Source organism: Falco naumanni, chromosome 1 (assembly GCF_017639655.2).
Source record: "Falco naumanni isolate bFalNau1 chromosome 1, bFalNau1.pat, whole genome shotgun sequence".
Lineage (NCBI taxonomy): Eukaryota > Metazoa > Chordata > Aves > Falconiformes > Falconidae > Falco > Falco naumanni.
Genome location: NC_054054.1, coordinates 114,222,767 through 114,245,039, shown reverse-complemented (window position 1 = coordinate 114,245,039; position 22,273 = coordinate 114,222,767). Strand labels below are relative to the sequence as shown.

Sequence of the window (22,273 nt, the reverse complement as noted above, 5' to 3'; positions counted from 1 at the left end):
GGCCGGTCTCTGGGAATGCAGATCTTTTGAGAGCTGCAGGGAGCTGCAGTTCATAGGGTTGGTCAAAGTAATATGTCAGAACCAGGGGTCCAAAAGAGGCAGGCTGACTTTGCATCGTGGCTCTGAAGGGAGGGAGACTCCCTTCTGCTCCGGCCCTGCAGCCAGGGCAGTGCAGGCGATGCTGGGGTCTGCTGCCCAGGGCTGCCCCCCACCCAACAACACCCTGGGGGGATCGACCCACCGAGAACTAGCCGGGAGCTCAGGCTGTGGGGGGTGCAGCCCACCTGCCCAGCCCTGTGCACATCACATCACCTCTGCGGCCGGGGCCCTTCTTTCCGCCGGCGTGGTGGTGGTGGTGGTGAAGCTCTGGTGATCAAGATGTAAAACAGGAAGGGCTTCTGGAGACAGATAATATCTTTATTCAGCTTAATCGACATGATTTTAAAAAGCAGCCAGGCTGCTGGTTGTAGGCTGCTATCTCATCCCTGCGGGATGCGCGGTGTGGCCCGGGGGTCTTCGAGCAGCTGCAGAGCAAAGGGAGCCCAGGGCCCGCGGCCCGCCGGGACCACGGGAGTTTCCGTCTCGGCTGGCAGTATTTTGGGATGCTCGGGAGCAAGGGGCAGGATTCGGCCCAGAGCCGGGGGGCTGCACCGCGTGCGCCCCAGCCGCCCTTTTTCCCCCCAGGAAAGACCCCGGCACGGACCCCCTGCACCCCCAGCCCCTCCCCTGACCGCTGCGACCCCCCCCCCCCCGGGGCCGGGCCGGGCTGGGGGCGGCTGGAAACCGCCCTGGGGCAAAGCGAACTTCCCGCGAAGAGGCTCCATCCCCCCGAGCCGGGCTGGAGGGGGGGGAGGGCAGTGGGGGAGGAGGAGGAGGAAGGGCGATGGGGGAGGAGGCGGAGGGCAGCGCGGGAGGAGGCGGGGAGCTGCCGGCTGCCGGAGCTGCCGCCGCCGCGGGTGAGTCGCCGGTGCCCGGGGGGGGGAGACGGGGGGGGGCATGGTCTTTGGGGGTGAATTATTCGGCGGGGAGGGGGCTGAGAGCGCGCGGCGGGGGGGTCCCGGCGGTTCCCACGGAGAGGCACGGGGACCCGAGCACGGCGGGGGGGTGCCGGGGCAGGGGTGCCCGCGGGGGGGGCTCGTCCCGCAGCCCCCGCCCAGCCGCTCGCCCCTGCGCCCTGTCAGAGGGGCCGTTGTTCGGCGGCCGCCGGGCCGCGCTGCCGGCATTGTCCGGGGATGAATAGCGGCTGTGTCGGGGGGGCACGTCCTCGGGGGGGAGGGGGGGACGAAGACTCCTCCTGGAGGGGGCACCTCCTGCGGGGGCCACCCCCTGCGGGGCATCTCTAGGGGAGGGGAACCTCTTGCGGGGGTCCGCCGCGCTGCTGCCCCCCACGAACGAGCTCTCGGGGTGCAGTTGCCCCTCCTAATCAAAAAAAAAAAAAAAAAAAAATGAACAGAATAAAACTCCCTACCCTCAAAAAACAAAACAAGGAAGAGAAAAAAAAAAAGAGAAACATTTTAAAAAAATTTAAAAAGAGCTCAACTAAAAAGCCCAGGTTGTAGGTCCCTCCTTGGGCAGCGGTTGCTCGCCCCTCGGGGTGCCGGCGGCCCCGGTGCCCTGGCTGTGCTTTGCTTTTTCGTGTTTTTGCAGAAGTGGGTGGCTGCCAGGCGCGGGAGGCCGGCCCTGCGCGGGGGCTCCGGGCACCCATGGCCGGGCTGGGTGCTGGGTGCCCCGGCAGTGCCCGTGCCCGGCGTGCGGTGGGGTGCGGGGTACGTTCCTCCTGCCACGCTTTTTGGGCGAGCCGAGTGCGCCGAGTGCTGCCGGCCTCTTTGTTTGCAAAGCACAAGGCTCCGCCGAGGAGCAGCGACAGCAGTGAGAGGTGCTTTCTCCTGCCCAGGCGCTGGGAAGGGTCTCCGTGTCCCTCCTGTGCTGAACGCCATCACCCAGGGCGGGCAGGGGTTGGGAGGGGGTCCCCTCCCCAGATCCACCAGGGAATCAGCTTTGAGGGGGTCTGCGGGTGCCCCGAGCCTGCCTGCGGGGAGCAAGGGCAGTGCTGACCGCCGCTGCTCGGCTGCGTGGGGCCGGTTGATGGAGCAGCTTTTGATGGTGTTGCTGTGCCGGGGGGTTCCCCTGCGGCTGGGGGTCCCCAGCGAGGCAGGGCTGCTCCAGGTCCAGGGGAAGCTGCTCACACAGGGAGACCGCTGGGGCTGGAGGCCTCTGCGTGCTTCAGGCTTGGTTTGCAAGATGGGAGCAGGCAAGACTTGGGGTTTTTTGTAATGATCGTCTCCTTCCTTTTAAACTTCCCTGGGCAAACAGGAGGAGGACAGCATAACAACTCCTTGCAGGTCTCTGTAAGCGGTTTAGAGCTGCTGCCTCACGTGGTAGTAGAAATGAGGATGTGGGTCTGCCGGGGCGAGGGCTGGCACGTGCTTGAGCCAGGGAAGGGCGGTGGTCGGCCTCACGCGGACCTGGGGCATGCCGAGGTGGCATGGGGGCTTGCACCGAGCTCACCGGCAGCACCACAAGCACTTGAAGCTGTGTCCAGGCAGAGCCGGCACAGCGCTTTGACCTCTGGGATGAGCTGGCTGCATCCCAGCCCAGAAACCCCACAACTGGAGCCTGTGGCAGTGAGGGGGTTAAGCCGGGAAGGAAAGCAGTGATGAGATGGGGAGCCCTGGAGCATCCTCTCTTGGAAATGTAAGAGTTAGCAAGGGGTGAGCTGCAGAAGAGGACTTGTCTGGAGTGGGGAGGGGAGGGGGGGGAAGCTCGCAGTGACCCGAAGTGAACAAGCACAGAAGTGCATGTGGTGCACAGGGATGATGCAACCTGTGCAGCTGTGCACGGTGCGTGCCCCTCGCTGTGTGCTGTGGCCCTACCTGCTAGCCCACCAAAGTGCTCACTCCAGGGCAGGAATTGCTGCCTCCTTTTTTGAATTTGGAAATGGATTTATGCCCCGACATGAGTAAAAGGCTTCAAGCCTGGAGCATCTTACGTGGAGGCAGCTGGGCACCTCTCTGACAGCTCTTGGGTGGATTTGATCTAACCAAGTGTAGTTCAGCAACCTCTGCTGTTTCTGGGTCGTGTCTGTTGGCACCTGGGTGGAAATGCAAGCCGAGAAGGAAACATAACCAGTTAGTAGGTGGGCCTGGGCTGGCAGCCAGCCTGAAACCGTAGCCTGGTGCCCATGGATGCGAGGGACAGGCTCCAGCTCAGGTCTGGCCGTGCCAGCCGGGCACAGATGATTGCAATTGAAACAGAAATGTCCCTTAGTTACAGTTTGGTGCTGCAGGGTCTGTGATGGTGGCTTTGCGCACCAGGCTGAGCCCTCCTCTGGGGTGCTTGGTTTTGGATGGAGCCATGCCTTGTGTTCCCTGGTACCCATGCATCCCTGTGGGACCAGCACAGACCTGCTGTGTTCAGTGCCAGAGGATCCCACAGTGGCTCTGACTGAGTAGGCGAAGAAGGCAGCCGTGCCTGGGCCATGCTGGATTTGCATCCAGCCCTGGCTTTGCTGCCTCCCTCCCTCCTGACTCCTGTCCCCTTGGAAGGGAAAGCTGTGGCTTTGCCACCTCCTCCGCGGGCTGGATCTGTTTCCATAGCTCGTGGTCACTGGCTCTCTGTGCCAAGGGGATAGGGCTGCGTGTGCTGCAGTCCTGCTGGCCGGCTGTAGTTAACTAGGAGCTATAAATTTACTCTTTAGTTCTAAAAATGTCTCTATTACACCCTACAGGCACAATTTTGTAAGATTGCTGCTCCCAAAAATTGAAAGGTTAGTTGGTCTGCACTGCTCCCTCAAAAACATCTGTGGATGCTCAGTTGCCTGGAAAATGGTTGTGTTTTCATGCCCCGCTGTACCACTGTTCACTGCTGTGAATCTTCTCTCTGTGTTCACGTGAACCCATCCAACAAATCTGGAAGCCCACAGTGTTTCCAGTCTCTGCTGTGTGCGGGGAAGGGGACTTAAGCCCACCACAGCATCGTGGTCTTCTGGGTGCTTGTAGCTCTGCAGAATCAGCTGCGGAGTCACCAAAAGGTGGCAAATACTTGCCTGCATCCAAGGGATGTTTCTTTGCTTTACCCAGCAAGCGTTAGCATCTCTCCATTGATGGTTTGTGTGTCTGTATAGTGTGAATGGTTTGAATCTGGTGGCAGGTGGCTGGGAGGATGCGGCATGGCAGAGGTGCAGCCTCCTGGCCTCTCTCTGGTGGCTCCATTCAGCTGCTGAGCACCAGGTCCATGACCAGCCCCACTCCAGGGTCAGCCCTGCCCTCCTGGATGACCAGCATCCCGCTCCCCATGCATCGCTGGAGCAGAGTAAAGAGCTGCTGGGTCTAGCCAGGAACTGGGGTACATGAGATGTTCCCAGTTCAGCCTCTTCAATGGTTATTTAACCTTTGTATATCTGCAGTGGGAATGCTGGTCTCCTACAGATCCCTTCCCCAAATGCTCGATGAGGACTGCCAGCCCCCGAGTTTGGGTGAGCCTACAGCCTGCATTTGCATCCCCTGCCAGCAGCCAACCTGGGCTATTGCAGCCACGTGGCATCAGTGCAGCATTAAGCCCTTGGTTTGCTGGCAGCCCCTCGCCAGCAGCGTTTCACAAAGCCCATCCTATGGCCGCCCGCGCACGGCAGGGTCCAGCTGGCTGGTGGAGTGGGGGGCTCCCCTCCCCCGCGGGGTGCCTTTCATCTGCTGCTTCACAGATGTTGGGTTTGGCTCATGTCTGACGTGCATCAATTACAGTGCAACAGCCCGGAGTCTTTGGCAAAATCATCTTTGGAGCAGCTGTCCTGAGTCAGCCTCGCGCCCGGACTGGAGCCGTGGGTCTGTTCCCACTCCATGCAGTGCTGCCCTGATGGTCTCAACATCTCCCGTGCCCGCGTGGAGAGGGTTTCCCTGGCAGAGGAGGTCTAAATATGGCACAAGCACGTGTTGCCGCGTGCTTCATGTTTACCCAGGAAAAGGCCAGCCGGAGGGAGCTGCAGACTACTCTGTGCAGCCTGTGCGATTCCCCAGCCTCCCTCCCTGTGGGAGGGACAAGCAGCTGCATTATGGTGGCACTGGTGAAGCAATGGTGTGTGAGGTCTGATCCTGCTCTTGCCAGGGACTCGGTGGCAGTCAGGAATTCCTGACAGCATCGGGTGTTTGTTAATCCATCCCTCCGTGCAGGGCTCTGGAAGGGTTGGCTCGGCGGCGCTGGCACCGAGAGCGCCACAGTTTTGGCACCATCCCCACGGAGAGCACTATGGGTCAGACAAGTACAGGATCTACTTGCGGCGTGTCCTGGGCAGCCAGTGCTTCTGCTCCAATTTATTTCTAGGATTGCTCTATTTTAGACAAGTGTCTGCTGGGAGTGCTCCCTGCCACCCAGCACAGCATCCCTGTGTGCCTGTGCCATGGAGTGGTCCTGTGGCTCAGCCACATCCTGCCTCTGCTGGCACAAACGCCTTGGAGCCAAGTGGGGTGCCAGAGTCTTTGCTAAGAAAGGACCAGCTCAGTGCTGGGAAGCTAAAAAGAAAAGTGCAGGTCTGGGTGGCAGCATTTCCCTTGGGGGTCTGCTGGTGCTGCCAAGCCGTTTGTGTCTTTGCATCCCTGCTGTCCTGCAGACGCTCCTAGTTGCAATATATTATTATTTTTTTATTTTTTCCCAAACAGGAGCCAGGTGCTAGAAGAAAATGTCCTTTAAATCACTTTTTCCGCACAGGCGAGCCGAAGCAAGCGTGGGCCATGCTGCTGGCTGTGCTGCTGGAGCGCATCCCCGGTGGCAGCGCGCCTGCGTGTGCTCGGTGGTGACAAACAGCCGCCTGCCATCGCCCCACGCTTCCTGTGGCTTTTGTCTTGCTGGGGGCTGGGGAGTCCCAAGCCCTTCTCACACTGACAGCAATATGGCGAGGCAGCACGTAGCATCTGCTCCCTGCGCTGGGGACAGGTTTCCCTGCACGTCCCCCTGCCTGGGGAGGGGTCAGCCCCTTCTGTGCTGCCGGCTGCTTGTTAGGGCAGCTCGATGGATACGCAGCAGCCAGGAGGTGCTGGAGATGCTCCTGGCCTTTATCGCAAGCGAAGGGTGGCTTTCTGCTCCATTTGCTTGATTTCTTAATTTCTCTGCATGTGCAGCTGGACCTTGTCTGCACCAATTTCCCAGGCTGCCGTCCTGTCCCATGGGACCAGGCGCTTCAGGCTCGCCCCATGTGTGCAAGCGGCGCCTGCAGGAGTTAAAAACCGGGCGCTGCTGCTGGTGGTAGCATACTTTCCACACGATTTAGTCTTCTCCCCCCCCACCCCACCCCCCAGTGGTATGTAGGGATTTTTTTTTTTTCACTTTTGGCCTTGCCATTTTGGAACAGGGCTAATTTGGGATCTGTGGTGAGACCCTGGGGATGCCGGGCTGGTTGGCTTTGCTAGGGGCAGCGTGGCAGTGTGTTGCCAGCTGTGCAATGTCCTGGATCCGTGTGTGCCCGGGGGGGGGAGCGTGTGGCTGCCGTCTGTGTCAGCTACGGTGTGTTCGCTCTCCACCAGCTCTGTGAGTAATGCTGCTCGGTACAGCCTGGGATTGAGAGTTGGAAAAAAGTGTTCAAAGTGACCCAACAGTCTTTGGGATCAGTTCTGGGTTTGCTTTTTATTATTTTTCTGTGTGTTTTTTCTGCTCAGCCTGTATTTGAGCATGTGGGGGTGTGCTGTGCTCACATGAAATGAGCATTCCCGCCTTGCAGACCCTGGAGGTTCTGGTCTGATGATGCTCCCATGGCTCCTGCCTGTCACTGGAGGAGAAGGGATGATGGGCTTGTGTTTGGAGGAGCCCCTTGGGACCAGCCATGTTCCTACAGACAAATCCCTTGGGAGGGAGGGAGGGAGGGAGGGAGGGAGGGAAAGCCAGGCAGCACCTCATCAAAGGCTAGAAATAACAGTGGGGTGAGGAGATAAGCCGAGAGCCACATTGCTGTTTTGAAGGAATGAGGATGAGGACTTTGCAATAAGTCCTCTGCAAATAATGATGTTTTTATTAATAATAATAAATAGAAAAACATAACAAATAAGTGTTGCCAAAAGCTTAGCAAAAATAAAACACTTGCTTAGGCTGGTGGTCACAGGGACTCAGGCATTGATCGGCAGCAGCCTGGGGTGGGGGAGGGCTCTCAGAAGTGTGTTTTCCTAAAGCCTCCCTCCCCGTGCCTGCATCAGAGGAGCTTGCTGTGTGCGGCTGGTACCTCCAGGAGCCGGCAAGGGCCATGTTGACCCTGTGCATGCTCTGCCTTCAGGGTATTTGCTGTATCCGCTGTGGGTGATGCAGAGCAGCTGGGGCTGGGTGGGAGCAGACTGCATCGCCTGGTGAGCGCAGCAGGGGCGGTTTGTCCTTCCCGGCAGCAGATGCTCCTGCCTGGTGCCTGCGGAGTGGATGGTGCACACTGGAGCCAGCTTGCAGGGGTGATGAGTGCCCTGTCTCTGCAGGAGGCCGAAGGGTTTGGGTTCCTCGGGTGGATATGGGCAGAATTGGAGCAGGATCACAAAAGCTTTGTGGCTGCGTGGGTGTTTGGTGCAACCTGTTTTGCTGCAGATGTGTTGGGTTTGGGGTTTTCTGCAAGCGAGGGCAAACAGCCTCTGTGCTGCATCAGCTGGAGCTCGAGCGGGGCACGTGTCAGTAGATGCTGAGGATGTCTCTGTGTCTGCAAAGCCATGCAGTTCCCCGAAACGTGGCCGCGAGACATTCGTGCCAGCAGTCTGTGTAGCACTGTAATTACAGCAGTGCGAAGGAGTGGGCAGGCTGTGCAGGTCTGCAAGCCTTTAACGGCAGCGCCTGGGCACAGGGTTGTGTTGCTAAAAGCCTTCGTCACTCACTAAATAAACTCCCAGACTTGGGCTGAGGACTTTGTTGGTGCTGAGTCTCGCTCTGCAGCAGCAGAGCAGCTGCTCACGGGACCTGGTGTGCCTACTCCCCCCACAGCAGCATCCCTTTGCTGCGGCAGGCTTCGTGATGTGGGCAGGGATCAAGGCAAATCCAGTAAGTTAAGAAGGGGAATCCCAAACTTAATGTAATTACAGGTGAAGGAAGGTCCCCTTCTTAGCCTCCCCATGCCATGAGCCCGCACGTGGGCTTTATTCCCACTTTGGATGCAACAGGCAGCTCCTTTCATTCCCTGCCAGGAGCAGCATCCCAGTGTGCTTGGTACTGCCTGCCACCCCTGACCACCCTCTCTTTGCCTTTGCAGGTCCAGAGGCAGTTCCCAGCCACGCACCCGGCATGACGGACGCTCCACGGGATGCTGGCCCCAAGCAGACGGTGCCGACGCGGCCGGAGAAGCCGGCTGCGGACTTCGGCTACGTGGGGATAGACGCCATCCTGGAGCAGATGAGACGGAAAGCCATGAAGCAGGGGTTTGAGTTCAACATCATGGTCGTGGGTGAGTTCTCCCCTCGCTCCAGCTGTCCGTAACGTGCTTAGCGAGTTGTTTTTATTCTTCTGTGGCAATGTTTGTCCTCTCTGGAGTTTCCTTGGGAGCAGCAGCTCGGGCTCGGTGTTGGGGTCTCTGCCTTAGGAGTCAGCAAACCCTGCTCCCGAGGAGCTGGCTTGAATTCAGCTGTCGTTAAAGCTGTTGATGTGACATGGCCCGTGGTCCTGCGCATCTTCCACGTCTTGGGCTGCATTACCCTTAGGCACGTCCCGGAGAACAACACAGCAAGGGGTGTCGGGACTCACCGAAGCCTTGCAGGGACCTCCCTTGCCTGCTCACCTGGGAGCCCTGCGCTGGTCTGAGCAGTCAGGGGGCATGTTAAGGCTCAAGGGTAGACCAGAGCCCTTATCTTGCTAGTATTTCCAGCAATTTGGGTGAAATCCCTGCTTGCGAGTTCTCTCGTATTGTGCTGTGCAGCTCAGGCAACCATGCTACAAGTACCAGGGAAGAAATGCGGTGTGCGATTTATTGGTGGGGCTGAAGCCCGGCAAGAGGGGTTGGCATAGCTGGGTTCTTTGGCTTGAGTGGTGTCTGCTACTGGTGGCTCCTCTGGGGACCCGCAGTGTGGCACAGGGGGGAATGAGGGTGTCCCAGAGGGTGTCCATGTGCAGGGAGGGAGGGCTGGAAGGTTGTGTGTCCCAACCCTGCTGCCCACAAGCTCGTGTTCAGTAGCTCGCTGAGGCGGAGGGCTGGGTGGGATGAAGGAGCTCTATTTCAGCTGGAGGCACTGGCTGCATTGCTGCGGGGGGGGTCTGCACTCCTGCAGCCCCTGGGCTCCCGGTGCCAGGGACTGCACCGGCTCCTCGCCAGCAAAATGCTGAGTATACTGGAGAGCTGGAAGGCACTACGGGACATTGTGTGAGAGGGGAAAATAAATGAGCCTTTTCTGCTTTTTTGCAGTTGTGTGTGTGTGTGTGGCTGGGTCCCGTGGAGCCCTTCATGGGGGGGCTGGGCAGGCGGCAGGGTGCTCTGCCTGAGTCTCACAGGGCAGGTGGAAGGGGCTGAGACCAGCAAAGCCCAGGCCATGGTCTGTGGCGTGATGCTGGGGCCTCAGCATCCTGCCTCCTGCGAGGAGCTGCCTAGGGCTGCAGGCTTGTGCAGGGGTGCCTGCGGGGTAGGAGCCCCTGCAGCCTGGGGGGGCTGCCTGGCGTTATGGGAGGACATGATCCAGACTTTGCTAATTCTATAAAAGATACCAGTGTGCTGTAACTTCCCAGTGAGCCCTGCTGATGCTCTGCCTTTCCCATTTTGATATTTTCATACACAATTTGATCTGTGGGGAGGGCTTTCCGGGCTGAGAGATTGCTGCAGACCCAGCCACTGCTGAACCAGTTCTTGCAAAATTTTTTAACAAACCCAGCTCTTCGCTGCCAGTGGAGCAGCTCTCCTGGGGCAGAGGGATTGCAGCACTGATGCTGAGAGTCCGCAAGCGAGATTGCATGAGCCGAGCCCCTGTTTCCCTGCCAGAAGAGCCACTCATCCCTCTGTAAGCAGGCTGTGCCGCGGCAGTGCCTTGGCTTTCTGCTTTGCAGATGTAGAGGGATGTTCAGGAAAGGGCCCGGCTTTGCCTTGGCAGCGATGTGTGTGGTATGAGAGCCTGTGCTGCAGCGCGGCTGGAAAACATTGTTCTTCCCTTGGCAGGCTCTGGGCTGACTGTTTACAGGCTGGGGAATTCGTGGCAGCATAAACAAGTCGAGCCCTGGCCCTCCCAGAAACGCCGGGAGGGATGCGGGATGCCGGGAGGGATGCGGGATGCGGGATGCAGGAAGAGCAGCATGATGCGGGATGCGCAGCATCTCGCAGGGTGCCCACAGGGAGGGGGGTGCTCTGCTGAGGCTGGGGGGCAGCAGCCAGCCCTCATCCTGCTGCGCTTCTCTAGGGGATGGTTGGGCTTCCAGGGATTAGTTTAGCTCCATTATTCCCATCCAGTCTTAAGCGGCAAGTCCTTGCATTGAAATCGTTGTAATCCCTGTTTTACAGGCAGGAGATGAGGGAAAAGAGGAGGGAGGCGACTTCTCCTGTGCAGGAGGTGGGAATGGAGCACGGCTGCCGGTGGGGGGTCACCCTGCCTGCACAGCTGCCGGTGGGGGGGGTCACCCTACCTGCACTGTGTCCTTGTGCTGGGGCTTCCTGGAAATCCTCTGCCTTGCATACCAGCGTCCCTGTTGGAAAGGTTTTCACCAGCCTAACTGAAGCTCTGAGAGGGGGCTTCAGCCTGAGGTCAGCTTATCTGCCAGTGCTCTGAGGCTGTGGAGATGACAAAAAAGGGCTAAGCTTAAAAAAAAAAAAACCAAAACCCAAAGGACATCTTTTGTGTTCAGCTTTTGGTGCAGAGCTGGGAGGAGGGCAGGGCTGGCCGGGCGCTGCGGGCTCAGCCGTGCTTCCCCTGCCAGTTTCAGCTCGGGCAGCGCGCTGGGCTGCCGGTGGGGCAGGTGGCAGCGGGTCTGCCCTGCGCTCAGCCGCTGGGGCCGTTGGGTCCCCGGGGTGCATCTGCATCCATCGCTCGGCGAGGCCAGCCTGCAGCGCGGTTCAGAGGGGGACATCGCACCCGTGACTGCCTTTCTGGTCCCTTTCCAGGCAGAGCAGCTCCAGTGGCTTGGACAGGCATGAACACAGAGACCAACTGCCAGGAGGTCTAGCGATGTGTCACCCCACTTTCCCCCTCTCCCCACATGCTCCGTGACGAGCAGCACAGCGAGAGCTTTGCTTTGGCTCTCTGCTCCCAGCTCCAGACCTGTCTGTGCTTGCCCCCCTGTGTTTTCAGGCAGCAGAGGACCGGGAGCAGATGACCCCAGCCTGGTCCGTGTGGTCCTTGTACAACCCAGCTGTGACAGTGGCTGGCAAACGGTGTTTTCCTGCACTGGATTGCAGCGTGCCATCAGGAGCGTTGCAAACTCAGCTCTAAACTGCTGTTTGCTCAGGGAGTGGGCTGGCCAGGAGGTGCTGCCCGGTGCTGCCGTGCTTGGCACGGGTGCCTTTGGCAGCCTGGATGAGTCAGGGCTCTGGAGGACGTAGGTGAAACCCTTGCCGAGTCTGTGCTTAGGGATTCTCTGTGGTGCTAGGGACGTGCTGACGGCAGTGCTACGGTGGCTGGCTTCAACGTAGCTTGGCAGAACGGGGCTGAAGGGACTCCCGTGGTGTGTGCAGGAGTTCTGCAGGGGCCACAACGTCAGCTCTGAAGCCAAGCATCTGCTGCCTGGGTTTTGAGGAGTTTCTTCTTTTCTTTGTTTGGGAAAATTGTTCTCTGAGCTTGTGGGACAACTGGTCTGGAGAGTCGAGAGTTGCTCGTGTCCTTTCCACACAGATCAGCCTCAGCTCTGGGAAATAAAGCATAAAAATGCTTTCTCTAAAAGCTGGTTTTTCTGAAGTAGTGGAATCTGATGTGCTTCCTGGGGTGTTGTTTGTGGGACTCAGAGGAGCTCCTGGCCTAGACCTGTTTAAAAGGGTCTGTGCAGCCAGCTGGTCCGATTGCAAAAGCGAGTCCAGCAGGGAAGCAGTGGATGCTGCAGGGCTGAGTTCTGGCAGACTGTTGCTGCTGTTATTCCTGTCCAGCTAAGGGCTTGCCAAGCTGCCTTCAAAGTCTTTCCTGTGGAGCTGGACAGGGGAGGCTGCAGGGGGGTAAAGGCACAGATGTGTTGGGGTGCTCCTTCCTGGGGTTCCCTGGTCGCTGTGCCCTTCTTTTCAGGGCTGCTGAGTGTCACCGCGGCCCTTAAAACATCCCCAGCGGTGTCTGCCTGTTCCCGGGGTTGCTGTGATTTTGGCTGGATGCAAAGAACCCCCTCGTCACCTGTTCGCTCCCAGCAGGCCGGCTGCTTTGGAGCACGGGAAGGTGCTCGCTGCCCGCAGCATCCTCCCGCCCGGGGTGGACTCAGGCTCCTTGAGCAGGGGGGGCTTCAGGGGAGCAGCTGCCCCTCTTAGCCCTGTCCTGCAGATCCGGTGCAGGCTGGGTCTGTCAGCATCCCCATCTCCTGGCCCCTGAAAAAACAGGCCGGAAATGAGCAAGTGCTGACTGTGGCTTATCCCACTCTTTTCCAGGTCAGAGCGGCTTGGGGAAATCCACGTTAATCAACACCCTCTTCAAATCCAAAATCAGCCGGAAATCTGTACAGCCGACTTCTGAAGAGCGGATCCCCAAGACCATTGAAATCAAATCCATCACTCATGGTGAGGCTGTGCAGATCCCACCTGGTGCTTTGGCTTTTGGTCTTGCTCTGCCTTGTGTCTTGGGGGCTCACAGGGATTGTGGACTTCCACTAAACCTCCGCTTTCAACTCTCTGAAAGGGCTTTTACCCTCCAGAGGTGCTTGCGGGGCTGAGAAAACATCTATTTTTTTATTTATCCACCAGCATTGTCTTAATTGTGATGGAGCAAGTGAGGTGGCTGTGGAGGGGTGGCACTTCACTGGTGCTGCATCCCTTTGTAGGGCTGATTGTGCCTGTTAGAAGCTGTGAAGCTGCGTTTCTCCCCTGAGAGCCAGCTCCAGCCCTCCAGCTGATTTTGGGAGGGTGGGCTTGGCCAGAGGACCCGTCAATGCTTGCCTTACGTCCTGGCTTTTGTCTCCGTTTCAGAGATAGAAGAGAAAGGGGTTCGCATGAAGCTGACGGTCATCGACACCCCGGGCTTCGGAGACCACATCAACAACGAGAACTGGTGAGCTGGCTGTGCTGATGTGGGGACTGGTGAAGAAGGAAGGTGCCTGAGCCCCGGGGCATCCTGACCTGGAGCTGGTGCCGAGGGCCATAGCCTGGTCCTGTGCCACCCACACTCTGTGGCGGGCAGAGGAGAGGGCTGTTGTGGGTGGCAGCACAGTGCCATGCTCCCCGGGGCTGATCCTGGACCCTGTGAGAGCCCACAAACATCCTGCTGTTCCAGGCATGAGACAACCTTTGTTTGCGGCTGGGAGCAGCTGTGCTGGCGTGGCCGGTCCCCGACCTCGCTCATGTGGCTCTGAAGGCTGAACCCTGCCAGGAGTCCCTGGGACAGTGCCTGGTTGTGCGGGATGGCCCCTGGGCCAGGGCAAGCACTGGCCGATGGCAGGTGCCTTCTCCTCACCATAAGCTGGGATGGGCTTGTGGATTTGATGCTGCTCTTGCTCCTGTGCCATGACACCCTGCAAAGGAGCCAAAGGATGCTCCTGGCCCTGCCCCACTCAGCAGCTGGGTCCAGGAGGAGAGAAGGGAGGGCGTTTTAGGCACTTGCTTGTCTAAACCAGCCAGTAAATCCCCGCCTGCTGTGATGTGCGGGGATTGCCAAGCAGTGAGCATCTGGCGTTTGTGATTTCCCTGCTGCCCACAGTTGCTGTATGAATGGGAGATGACAGGAACTCGTGTGAGTGTGTTTTGGTTTTGTTTGTTTGTTTTATGGGATTCTGTAGGATGCGGAGCATCCCCGGCTTGGCAGGCTCTGCTTCACACAGTCAGGCCAGGAGGGAGGTTCAGGATGGTCCAGATCCCTCACACAAACCCATCATCCCGCATTCCTCTCTCTGCAGCTGGCAGCCCATCATGAAGTTCATCAATGACCAGTACGAGAAGTACCTGCAGGAGGAGATCAACATTAACCGGAAGAAGCGGATCCCCGACACACGGGTGCACTGCTGTATATACTTCATCCCAGCCACCGGCCACTCGTACGTACCCTGCTGTCCTCGCTCAGACCCTCGGGGCTTCCCTCTGCTGCACTCGGTCTCGGCAGCTCAGCCATTGGGGTCATCCTTGGGATCATCGTGTGTTTCCTGGGGACTTGGGTAGCTTGAGGGCAGCATGAAGCTGGTCCTTCCTAGGGCTGGAGCATCTGGACCTCTTGCGGTGACACAGCAGAGACATGTGGCATTTCCTCTTCCGAGGGGCCATCAGAGCCTCCCTGAGCTCCAGCCAGCTGCTTGCTCTGCTTCCGTCACCTTGCTTGCTCAGCCGAGGACAGACACAAGTCACTGAGCTCCCAGGTTGGGCAGAGAGGCTGTCTTCGCAAACACAACGTTAATTTTTGTTGCTGTGCCCCTGCCTTTATAAGGGAAGAAGCTGTTTTCCCTCCTGCTACCGAGGGGGCGAGCACCCTCACCCTTTAAGGGTATTTGGTAGATTGTTTTGACTAGTCTGCAAGTGGGATGCAGTTTATTCAGTGCAGAGATCTGGTTCTGGCACTTCTCAAGCAACAGCATCAAAGGCCCAGATCCTGCTCTATTTTTTTCTCTCTCTTTTTTTTTTTTTTTTTTTTTTTTTTTTTTTTTTCCTAGGCATGTAGCCCGCAGTGAAAATCTGGGGCGCTTAATGTGTCTTGAATAATGTGCCTTAAAGTATCACAACATAAAATGAGACCTAAGTTTCCTTTTGATTTGTGTCAATTCCTTCCACTCCTGGCTCTGTCTGTATGGGGACTTTTTTGGGTCTGTTTTCAAAAGTAAACTTAAGCCGCCAGCACTGTATTAATGTCAGCCTTTTCCTCTTCCCTGTGTAGAGATTTATTCCAATAGAAAAGACTTTGTTTTGCTTCTGTCAGTGGGTAGACCAAAAATGCATCCTTCGCTGGAATAAGATGACTGCATAGGCCAGTTATGCTCTTCTTGTGTAACTGGCTGTTGATTGGGAGCAGAGGGGCCGACGACACGTTTATGGTTTAATATGATAAAGCAAAAAAAACGTTTCAAAGGGAGGTGATGTTTTCAAGCCAGTCTCGCAGTTGGTCCCGCTTATCTCAAGCCCCGATCTGCAGGCCCTGCCTCAGCAGGTTGGGGTGTTGCAGCGTTAGCTACCTCAAGGTTTTTCTCATCGCTTTGGGTGTTTAACTCTTAAAAGCGTGTATGATGCTTAGACCCTGCGGGCAGCTACCTGCACAGAGGGTGCACAGTTTGGGTGGCAGAGCTGCCCCTCCTGTGCCGCGCCGGCGGTGGTGTGGAGCCCCGTCCCCTGCCGGAGCCTCTCCAGCCGTGTGCTCTGGTTTCTCTCACCCGCCGGCAAGCAGCAATTGTGTGGATATTCGGCTGCTTTTTTTCTTTCTCTCCAACAAACATGTGTTTCCAATATCCCAGCCAGCCCGGTGGTTGGAGGCTGTTGTTGCTGAGCCCTGGGCTGATCCTCCCTCCCCGTAGCCTGACAGCCTGGCTGGGGCCGGCGCTCGCCCCCGGCCGCGTTCGTGCCCCGTGTCAGCCACCCTCTGCCCCGTCCCCTCCCGCCACAGCATGGAGATAAGCTGAGGAATGGGTGAAGAGGGACAAACCCCACTGGGAGGGAGAAGCTGTTGGGAAATTTTGCTTCTCTGGGAGACCCGGAGGTGTTTGGTTTCCTTTCTGCTCTCTTGTGAAGCCCAGTTACATTTCTCATCATCACGGAGGAGCTTTGCGCAGTGCTGCCTGTGGTCCAGGGGCATGGATGGATGGCATGGATGGATGGCACGGCCATCTCTCCTGCTGGGTGGAGCTGCTGCAGCAGCACTGGTAGCAGAGGATCGTGCTCATTTTGGGGGACAAGGGCTCAGGAGGCACGTTTGTGCCTCCGTCAAGGTGCGTGGTCCGTAGTCCCTTGCTGAAGGTATGGGAAGGGCATGGAGGTCCCAAGGGAAGGGCATGGAGGTCCTTGCTGCGGTGCCTCTGGCTTCTCTGGGAGGTGATGGGGAGCATGGCTGGTAAGGGCAGTGGCTTGTAGTGCTGCAGGGACCTGCACTAGGGGCATCAGCACCCAGCTGTGGAGGACCGTCCACATGGCACCATTCAAGTGCTCCCTGTGCTGCTTACCATCCTGGGATGCTTGGTGCCGTCTGTCCTGGGGCAGTGCTTGCACAAGTCTTGTTTGTGTTTCCTTCAGGCAGCTGCTGCCTTTGCCATGTGATGCATCCAAAGCAGCGGCGACTCGTGTCCATCTGTCCCTCCTTGCTCATGGGATAGGCATGGCACAGGACTCGGCATCCCTTCCCCAGCGCATGGACACCGTGGGCAGCCGGGGCTCAGACTGCCAGGTCACTGGGAGAGAGCTTGCTTTTTTCTTAAATAAAAAGCAGAAAGGGAAAAAACCCACAAACCCCGAGGTTAACCAGATGCAGATTCAGAGGCTGGAGCAGAGGAGCGCTTGGCTCCATTTCAGTCTGGTCCTCCCATTTCGGGAGCTCAAGGGTTAATCAGCAGAGAAGTTTCCCTTGCTGTCTCTCTGTGCAGGGAGATGGGGGCAGCTTTGCAACCCATCTACTTTGCACACACCCTCTCCTTCTTGTAACACTCCTGTAAAACCATGTTTGCGAAGACTAAGTAACGTGCTGGCAGGAGCTTTTGGCTGCAGCCGCACAAGCCCGGCTCTTTGCCACCCAATAAATATCTCAGACCTTGACCCCTGTGCAGCTCGGCTTGGCTCGGCTCTGGAACGGGCCTCGATCATCGCCCCGGCCTCTCAGCCTCCTTGCTGCCCGTACCAGAGCTGTTGGCCGACAGACTGCCGCTTTCCCTCCAGCTGCCCCTCTCAGGTGCCCACCAGGACCCTCGAGCAGGCTGACGGGTCCCAGTGATGGGGCTGGGTGGCTGCTGGGTGCTCACTGGTGTTTGCTCAATGCACAGCTCAAATTCTTGCTGCTAGTTCGATCTGGGGCACAACCAAAAGGGAATAACTTTGCAGCTCGCCGAGAATTTGGATTCCTTCATGGCATTTCAAGGGAACCAGCAGGAATGAGCCTCTGCTTAGATCCTGTCTGTGCACGGTGGCTGTGGGCAATGCAGAAATAACGTGTGCCCAGCCACGGCAGTGTGTGCCCAGCGGCACTGCCTTCCCCAGCCCCAAAGCAAGAGGGGACGGGGAGCAACCAGCATTGGCTGGGGTGGGCTGGAGCCTATCCCGCAGCTCCTGCTCCAGCCCATCCACACCCTTTAGAGCTCCTCCACCCCCTCCCAGCACAGCCCAAATTGTGTGTGCACCTAGTTGTAAGTTAATAATATCAGGGACCATTTAGGGAAGGGGAAGAAAACAGATGCTTTTTCTTCTTGAGCTCTATCCTGTCTTTCATGATATGCTTGGAGCAGATTGCATGCACCTGAAATGAAATAACTTGCTTTCTCTTGCTGTTTTGTGTATTTGTGTATATAAGGGTTTCACTGCTAATCCTTGCCAGGTGCTGGCGTTGATGTTTTGTGCAGGTGAACCAAATTCGGATACCTGGCGGAGGCCAGCGCTGCTGTGCCTGTGGCTTGCCATGCGATAGTGGTATTTAAACACCAGAACTGGTCCTTGCAGACACCAGCAGAAGTCTCTGCTGCCTTGGGCTGTACCATGCAGCAGGAGGTTAAGAGGAATTAGGTCTGTGCTTGCCCCATTGTGACCTTGGCCCTGTCTGCCTGGGTCTGTACAGGGCTATTAGTGCAAATCAAGGTCTTTGCACTTGTGATCACCTTAAGGCGGTTACTCTCCTTTGGTGCCTTCAGGTGAACGTGATGTCTAGCGACAGGTCTGGTTCTTAGTGAAAAGAATCACTTTCTTTTGAATACTTAACGGTTTTTTGGGGCTACCCAGCAGGAATTGGTGGGATATCTAGAAATATTGCAAAATAACCTGAAAATACACAGTTTGCACTTCTGGGGAGTCCCTTGGTTCCCCTCCTGTCTCCAGGATGGTGCAGAGAGCTGCCCGTGGGAGATGACCTCCATGGATCATGCACTTGCAGAAGCCCATCAGAGCAGAAAGTCGTGTCAAAGGTGCCTTGGGCTCTTCTGGCTTTGGGTGCAAACTGGTATGGGACATGGTCGCTGTGCCTGTGTGGGTGCTGGTGGACACTGCAGGGCTGTGGGCTGGCTCTGGCTCTGCCCTGCTCTCAGGCTAACTGCCAGCATCCTCCAGGTACTGGTAAGCGCTGGGTAACGGGCTCTTACGTGTCGGGCGAGCTGAAACTAAAATGTCTGGCTGATTGTGAATTCATCTGCGTTGGCTACAGATGTGTCTTGGTCTTCACTCTAAAAGAAAAGCTGATGAAAGAGGCAGGAACACAGTCTCGGTAGGGAAGAGGCTTTTAGAGGGAAAAAATTGTTTGAAAAATAGCGAAGAGAGAGGAGGGGAGAGAAGTCTGCTGGGAAAGGAGCATAACTGCATTACTTCCTTGGAGGTCTGGGAAATACATTATGCAGAGCTCCAAACAATGTTTGCCAGCAGCAAGTCTGCTTAGATGTGTCCATGGGGGTTTCCTTGTGTTTTTTCTTTTTTTTTCTTTTTTTTTTTTTTTTTTTAATAGCTGGACTCTTTCTTTCCTGGGGCCCAGGGTGATCTGTGACTCCCAAGTTTGTGTTAGGAACTCATTTGTCCGCACACTAATGATGTGCTCTGAGCTATGTGTGCCATTAGCATGCAGGGAGATGGTCCTCCTGGCACGGTCCAGCCTGATCCCTGGGAGGAGAGTGGGTTTGAGCAGGGAAGGGCTCAACTGGGACAGCACTGCTGGCTGTGCTGGAGCAGCCTGGAGCTGCCACTTTTGGGTCCGCTGGAGCTGAGTGGGTCTCTCCAGGGCTGGACACCCCACCTGGGTCTGGAGCTGGGCAGGGGTGGCCTGGTGGGGTGGGGATGCTGCTTGGTGACTGCTGAGGAGCAGGATCAGCCCCTTGCCCTTTGCATTCCTGTGACTCTGGCTGGGTTTGCAGGAGCTGTGCTGGGTCTGTGGGGGTCTCTGAGCCCTTTGTGGGGCCCAACAAGACCATGGTGGGGTTTGGCTTGAGCATGTTGGCAGTTGGTGCCTTTGGCCATGTTCTCTGCGAGTGCTCCGTTCTGCTCCATGTTTCCCTGTGCAGGGCTCCTGCTGAGTGCCTGCTTGCACCTCGGCATTTTAAGTCGCTGTCCCATTTATTTTGGTTTGTTCCCTGTTGCCATGGGCCTCTGGTTTGTGGCACAGGGCTGGTCTGCCCCTGGGGAAGCTTCATTCTTGGCCCTAACTCTGCCACTGAAGCCTACAGCTCCTCTGAAAGATGACTTCATCTCTGTCCCAGTTCCACCAAAGATGTGTTGGGTCATGTCCTGCTGCCACGTGTCACCACTGGAGGTCATGGGGATGTAGGAGCGGCAGAGGTGTCCCTTTGCTTCTGGGGCTCTGGTGCTGACTTGCCTGCTCCTTCCTTGTGTGCTTTCAGCAAGGGCTGGTTTCAGACAGGGTCCTTAATGCATGAGCGCTCTGAAGGTGTTCTGTACCCTGGCTTCCCCTGGGACCTCCAGATTTCCTTTTTCAAAGCAACATCTGCTCAACTGTCCCACGTGGGCATCTGTCCCCATCGCCACCAGAGACACCGAGGGGGACCTGCAGCAAGTGGAGGTGTCCCAGGGAGGGCTTTCCTCTGGTTGGCTTGGGAACCCCAGCAGTAAAAACACCTTCAGGGAGGACTGAGGAGCGAGGCAGGGTCCTGGCCAGGCGCCCTCACAGCTGTCTGCAGCTGGACCACAGCCCTCGGATGCGGAGGAGCATGGCACTGGAGGTCGCATCCGTGCTGTCAGCAGGAGCGTTTAGCAGGGAGGGATTTCCTGAGAGGCTGATCGCTGGGGTTATGCAGTCTTTGCAGCTTTCCTCTGCTGAGACTTTCGTTGCAGAGATTTTTCTGACGTTTTTGCCCTCTGGAACAAGCAGCATCTCTTCTGTGCTCTGTGAGCCCCTGGAGAATTAGCAGAGCCTTTTTTAATCCCAGCTGATGGATGTGAGATACAATCCTGGCTCATGCACAGCGATGGGCTCGTGCTCAGCGCAGGAGGGAGCGTGAGCAGGAATAGTCACCTGTGGCTGTTTCCACATCGTGCTATCCCTGGAAGGTGGGTGATGGTGGCTGACAGTTTGGATAGTGCTGGGGGAAGTTTTGCACCGTGGTCTGTCCCCAGCTTAATTTGAACGTCGCGGACAGGCTGGCCCTGTGGCCAGCATCGCCCCTGCTCTCATCCCGGCTTTGCCAAGGACACGGGGAGCTCTGGGCAGGGTCCCGCAGTCCCCTGTGGCGGAGCATCTATGCAGAGATAAAAGCCCTCTCCCACTTCACAGGGCTTCGTGAAGGTCCGCAGGTGATAGCGGGGTGCTTTGAAAGGGAAATGTTTTAAGCGTTTGTCTGCAAACCACCTCTGAGACTGACTCGTGCTGTCGTGCTTTTAAGAAAATGTCTTTATTTGTCCTGTCTGAAAGGAGGCGATTCCTCCTCTTGTATCTCGTCCTTGAATGCCGCCTCTCTGCCAGGGGGCTGCGGCAGCCCCCACCTCGCTAGTGGTGCGCGAATCCCCTTTTTCTGCTACTTTTTTCAGGCTCCGACCACTAGACATCGAGTTCATGAAACGCCTGAGCAAAGTGGTCAACATCGTCCCCGTGATTGCAAAAGCCGACACGTTAACGCTGGAGGAGAGGGACTACTTCAAACAAAGGGTAAGGGGCTGGCGGCTCTTATCCAGGCTCCCACCTCCTGTCCCCCATCCCCTCAGCCCCCTTCCCCTCCCCCGGCAGGGCTGGGGAGGTGAGTGCCTGGCCGGGAGCCCAGCGCATTCCTCCGGCTGCAGCCCTGAGCGATCCCACGTGGCCAGAGGAACAGCCTGCGCTCCAAGCAGTTCCTTGTGTTTCTCTTGGATCTTTGTCAGTGCAGGATAAGTTTCAAGCTCTGAGTCTCCAGACCTGTTTCTCCTGCCTCCTTTGTTGTTGTTATTTTCAGGCTGGTTGCTGTTGTTTTGGGAGGCAGCGGGTGCCGCACACAGAGGCGGGAAAACCCTTTCTGTGCAGCATCGTGCACTGATGCAGGAACCAGGCAAAAAAAAAAAAAAAGTGTGGATTTTCTGAGCTCAGCTGGGCAAGATTTATGGCAGAAGCAAGGCATGAAATTCCCTTGATCGCCTTGGTCAGGAGTGGGCGGTGGGGAGCCGAGGAGGGGCTGTGTGAATCCACAGCACGGCATGGGCTTTTCTCCCTGCACGCCTGGTGCTGCCAAGAGGTGGAGATGCCCCACTTTGGGGTTCGGTAAGGGGCTCTAAATCCCTTTGTGCAGCCGATGGATGTGGCTGGAGGCGTGATGGTCTCTGTTCCCTGCAGAAGCAAGCAAGCCACCAAGCTGGTTGTCTGTGTGTCTGAACCGCAGGGAAGTGAAACGAAGGGAAAGGGGGTTATGCCAAAAGGGCAGTTTTAGGGGCCACCTCCACTGGTTATGGAGAGGATGGCATGTTATCCAGGGGTTGTTTGATGCTCTCATGCAGAAGAGAATGAGCCACCCCTTCCCACACCAGTGTCAGCCTGGTTCTTGACGAGCAACATCAGGCACTGAAATATCCAGTCTGGTCTGCGGGGCTGAATCCAGACTCTGCAAGCAGCTCCCTTAGCAGTGGGAGAGGTAATCCGGGCTGGGCTTGGTTGGTGTGTCAGTCTGTTTGCACCGAGATCTGCAAGGATCTAGTGCAAGAGGATGGCAGGGTGAGTCCACAGTGCCCCATCTGCTCTCTGCAGTGGCTTTTGCAGGCTGCTGGCTCCATTCAGAGGTTACAAGTGCACGTATCTGTGTGTCTACGGGTGGCTGGCTGGCTCTTTGGGACCTAAAACATCACCTGGGCAATCTCAGCTGCGCATACCATCCTTGTGTAATGAAAGACCAAGGGGAGACCACCTGGCTTGCCTGCTCTGCATGGGCTTGGCAGAGGATGAGCTCACCTTATCACTAATTACATTCCTGATTGTAACCAGACCCCCAAAATCCTTCCAGATGGAGAGCACGTAGCCACGTGGCCCTTCTGCTAGGGGCTCACCCTCCTTGTGCTCACAGCTCTAGATCCACTGGTGCAAATGAGGGCAGGGAATTGGTCCAGGTGGGCACACGCTGGGACCTTTCACCTTTGCTCCAGCATGCCTGTGTGTGTGCTTGCAGAAAGCAG

At 57.1% G+C, this 22,273-nt stretch overlaps 1 protein-coding gene across 7 annotated transcripts in view; it reads left to right on the top strand.

Moving 5' to 3' along the window:
• The window catches only part of SEPTIN9 (septin 9), a 144,106-nt gene that overhangs the window by 115,209 nt on the left and 6,624 nt on the right, over positions 1-22,273 (top strand). For 6 of the 7 annotated variants that reach the window (XM_040579618.1, XM_040579639.1, XM_040579607.1 and 3 more), the window contains 5 exons: positions 8,201-8,392; positions 12,479-12,607; positions 13,013-13,094; positions 13,936-14,073; positions 20,672-20,789. In XM_040579618.1, the coding sequence (XP_040435552.1) occupies positions 8,201-8,392; positions 12,479-12,607; positions 13,013-13,094; positions 13,936-14,073; positions 20,672-20,789 (659 nt within the window). Of the gene's footprint in view, positions 1-891; positions 957-8,200; positions 8,393-12,478; positions 12,608-13,012; positions 13,095-13,935; positions 14,074-20,671; positions 20,790-22,273 lie in introns of those variants that run through there. The other variant, XM_040579657.1, reaches the window with a different exon arrangement.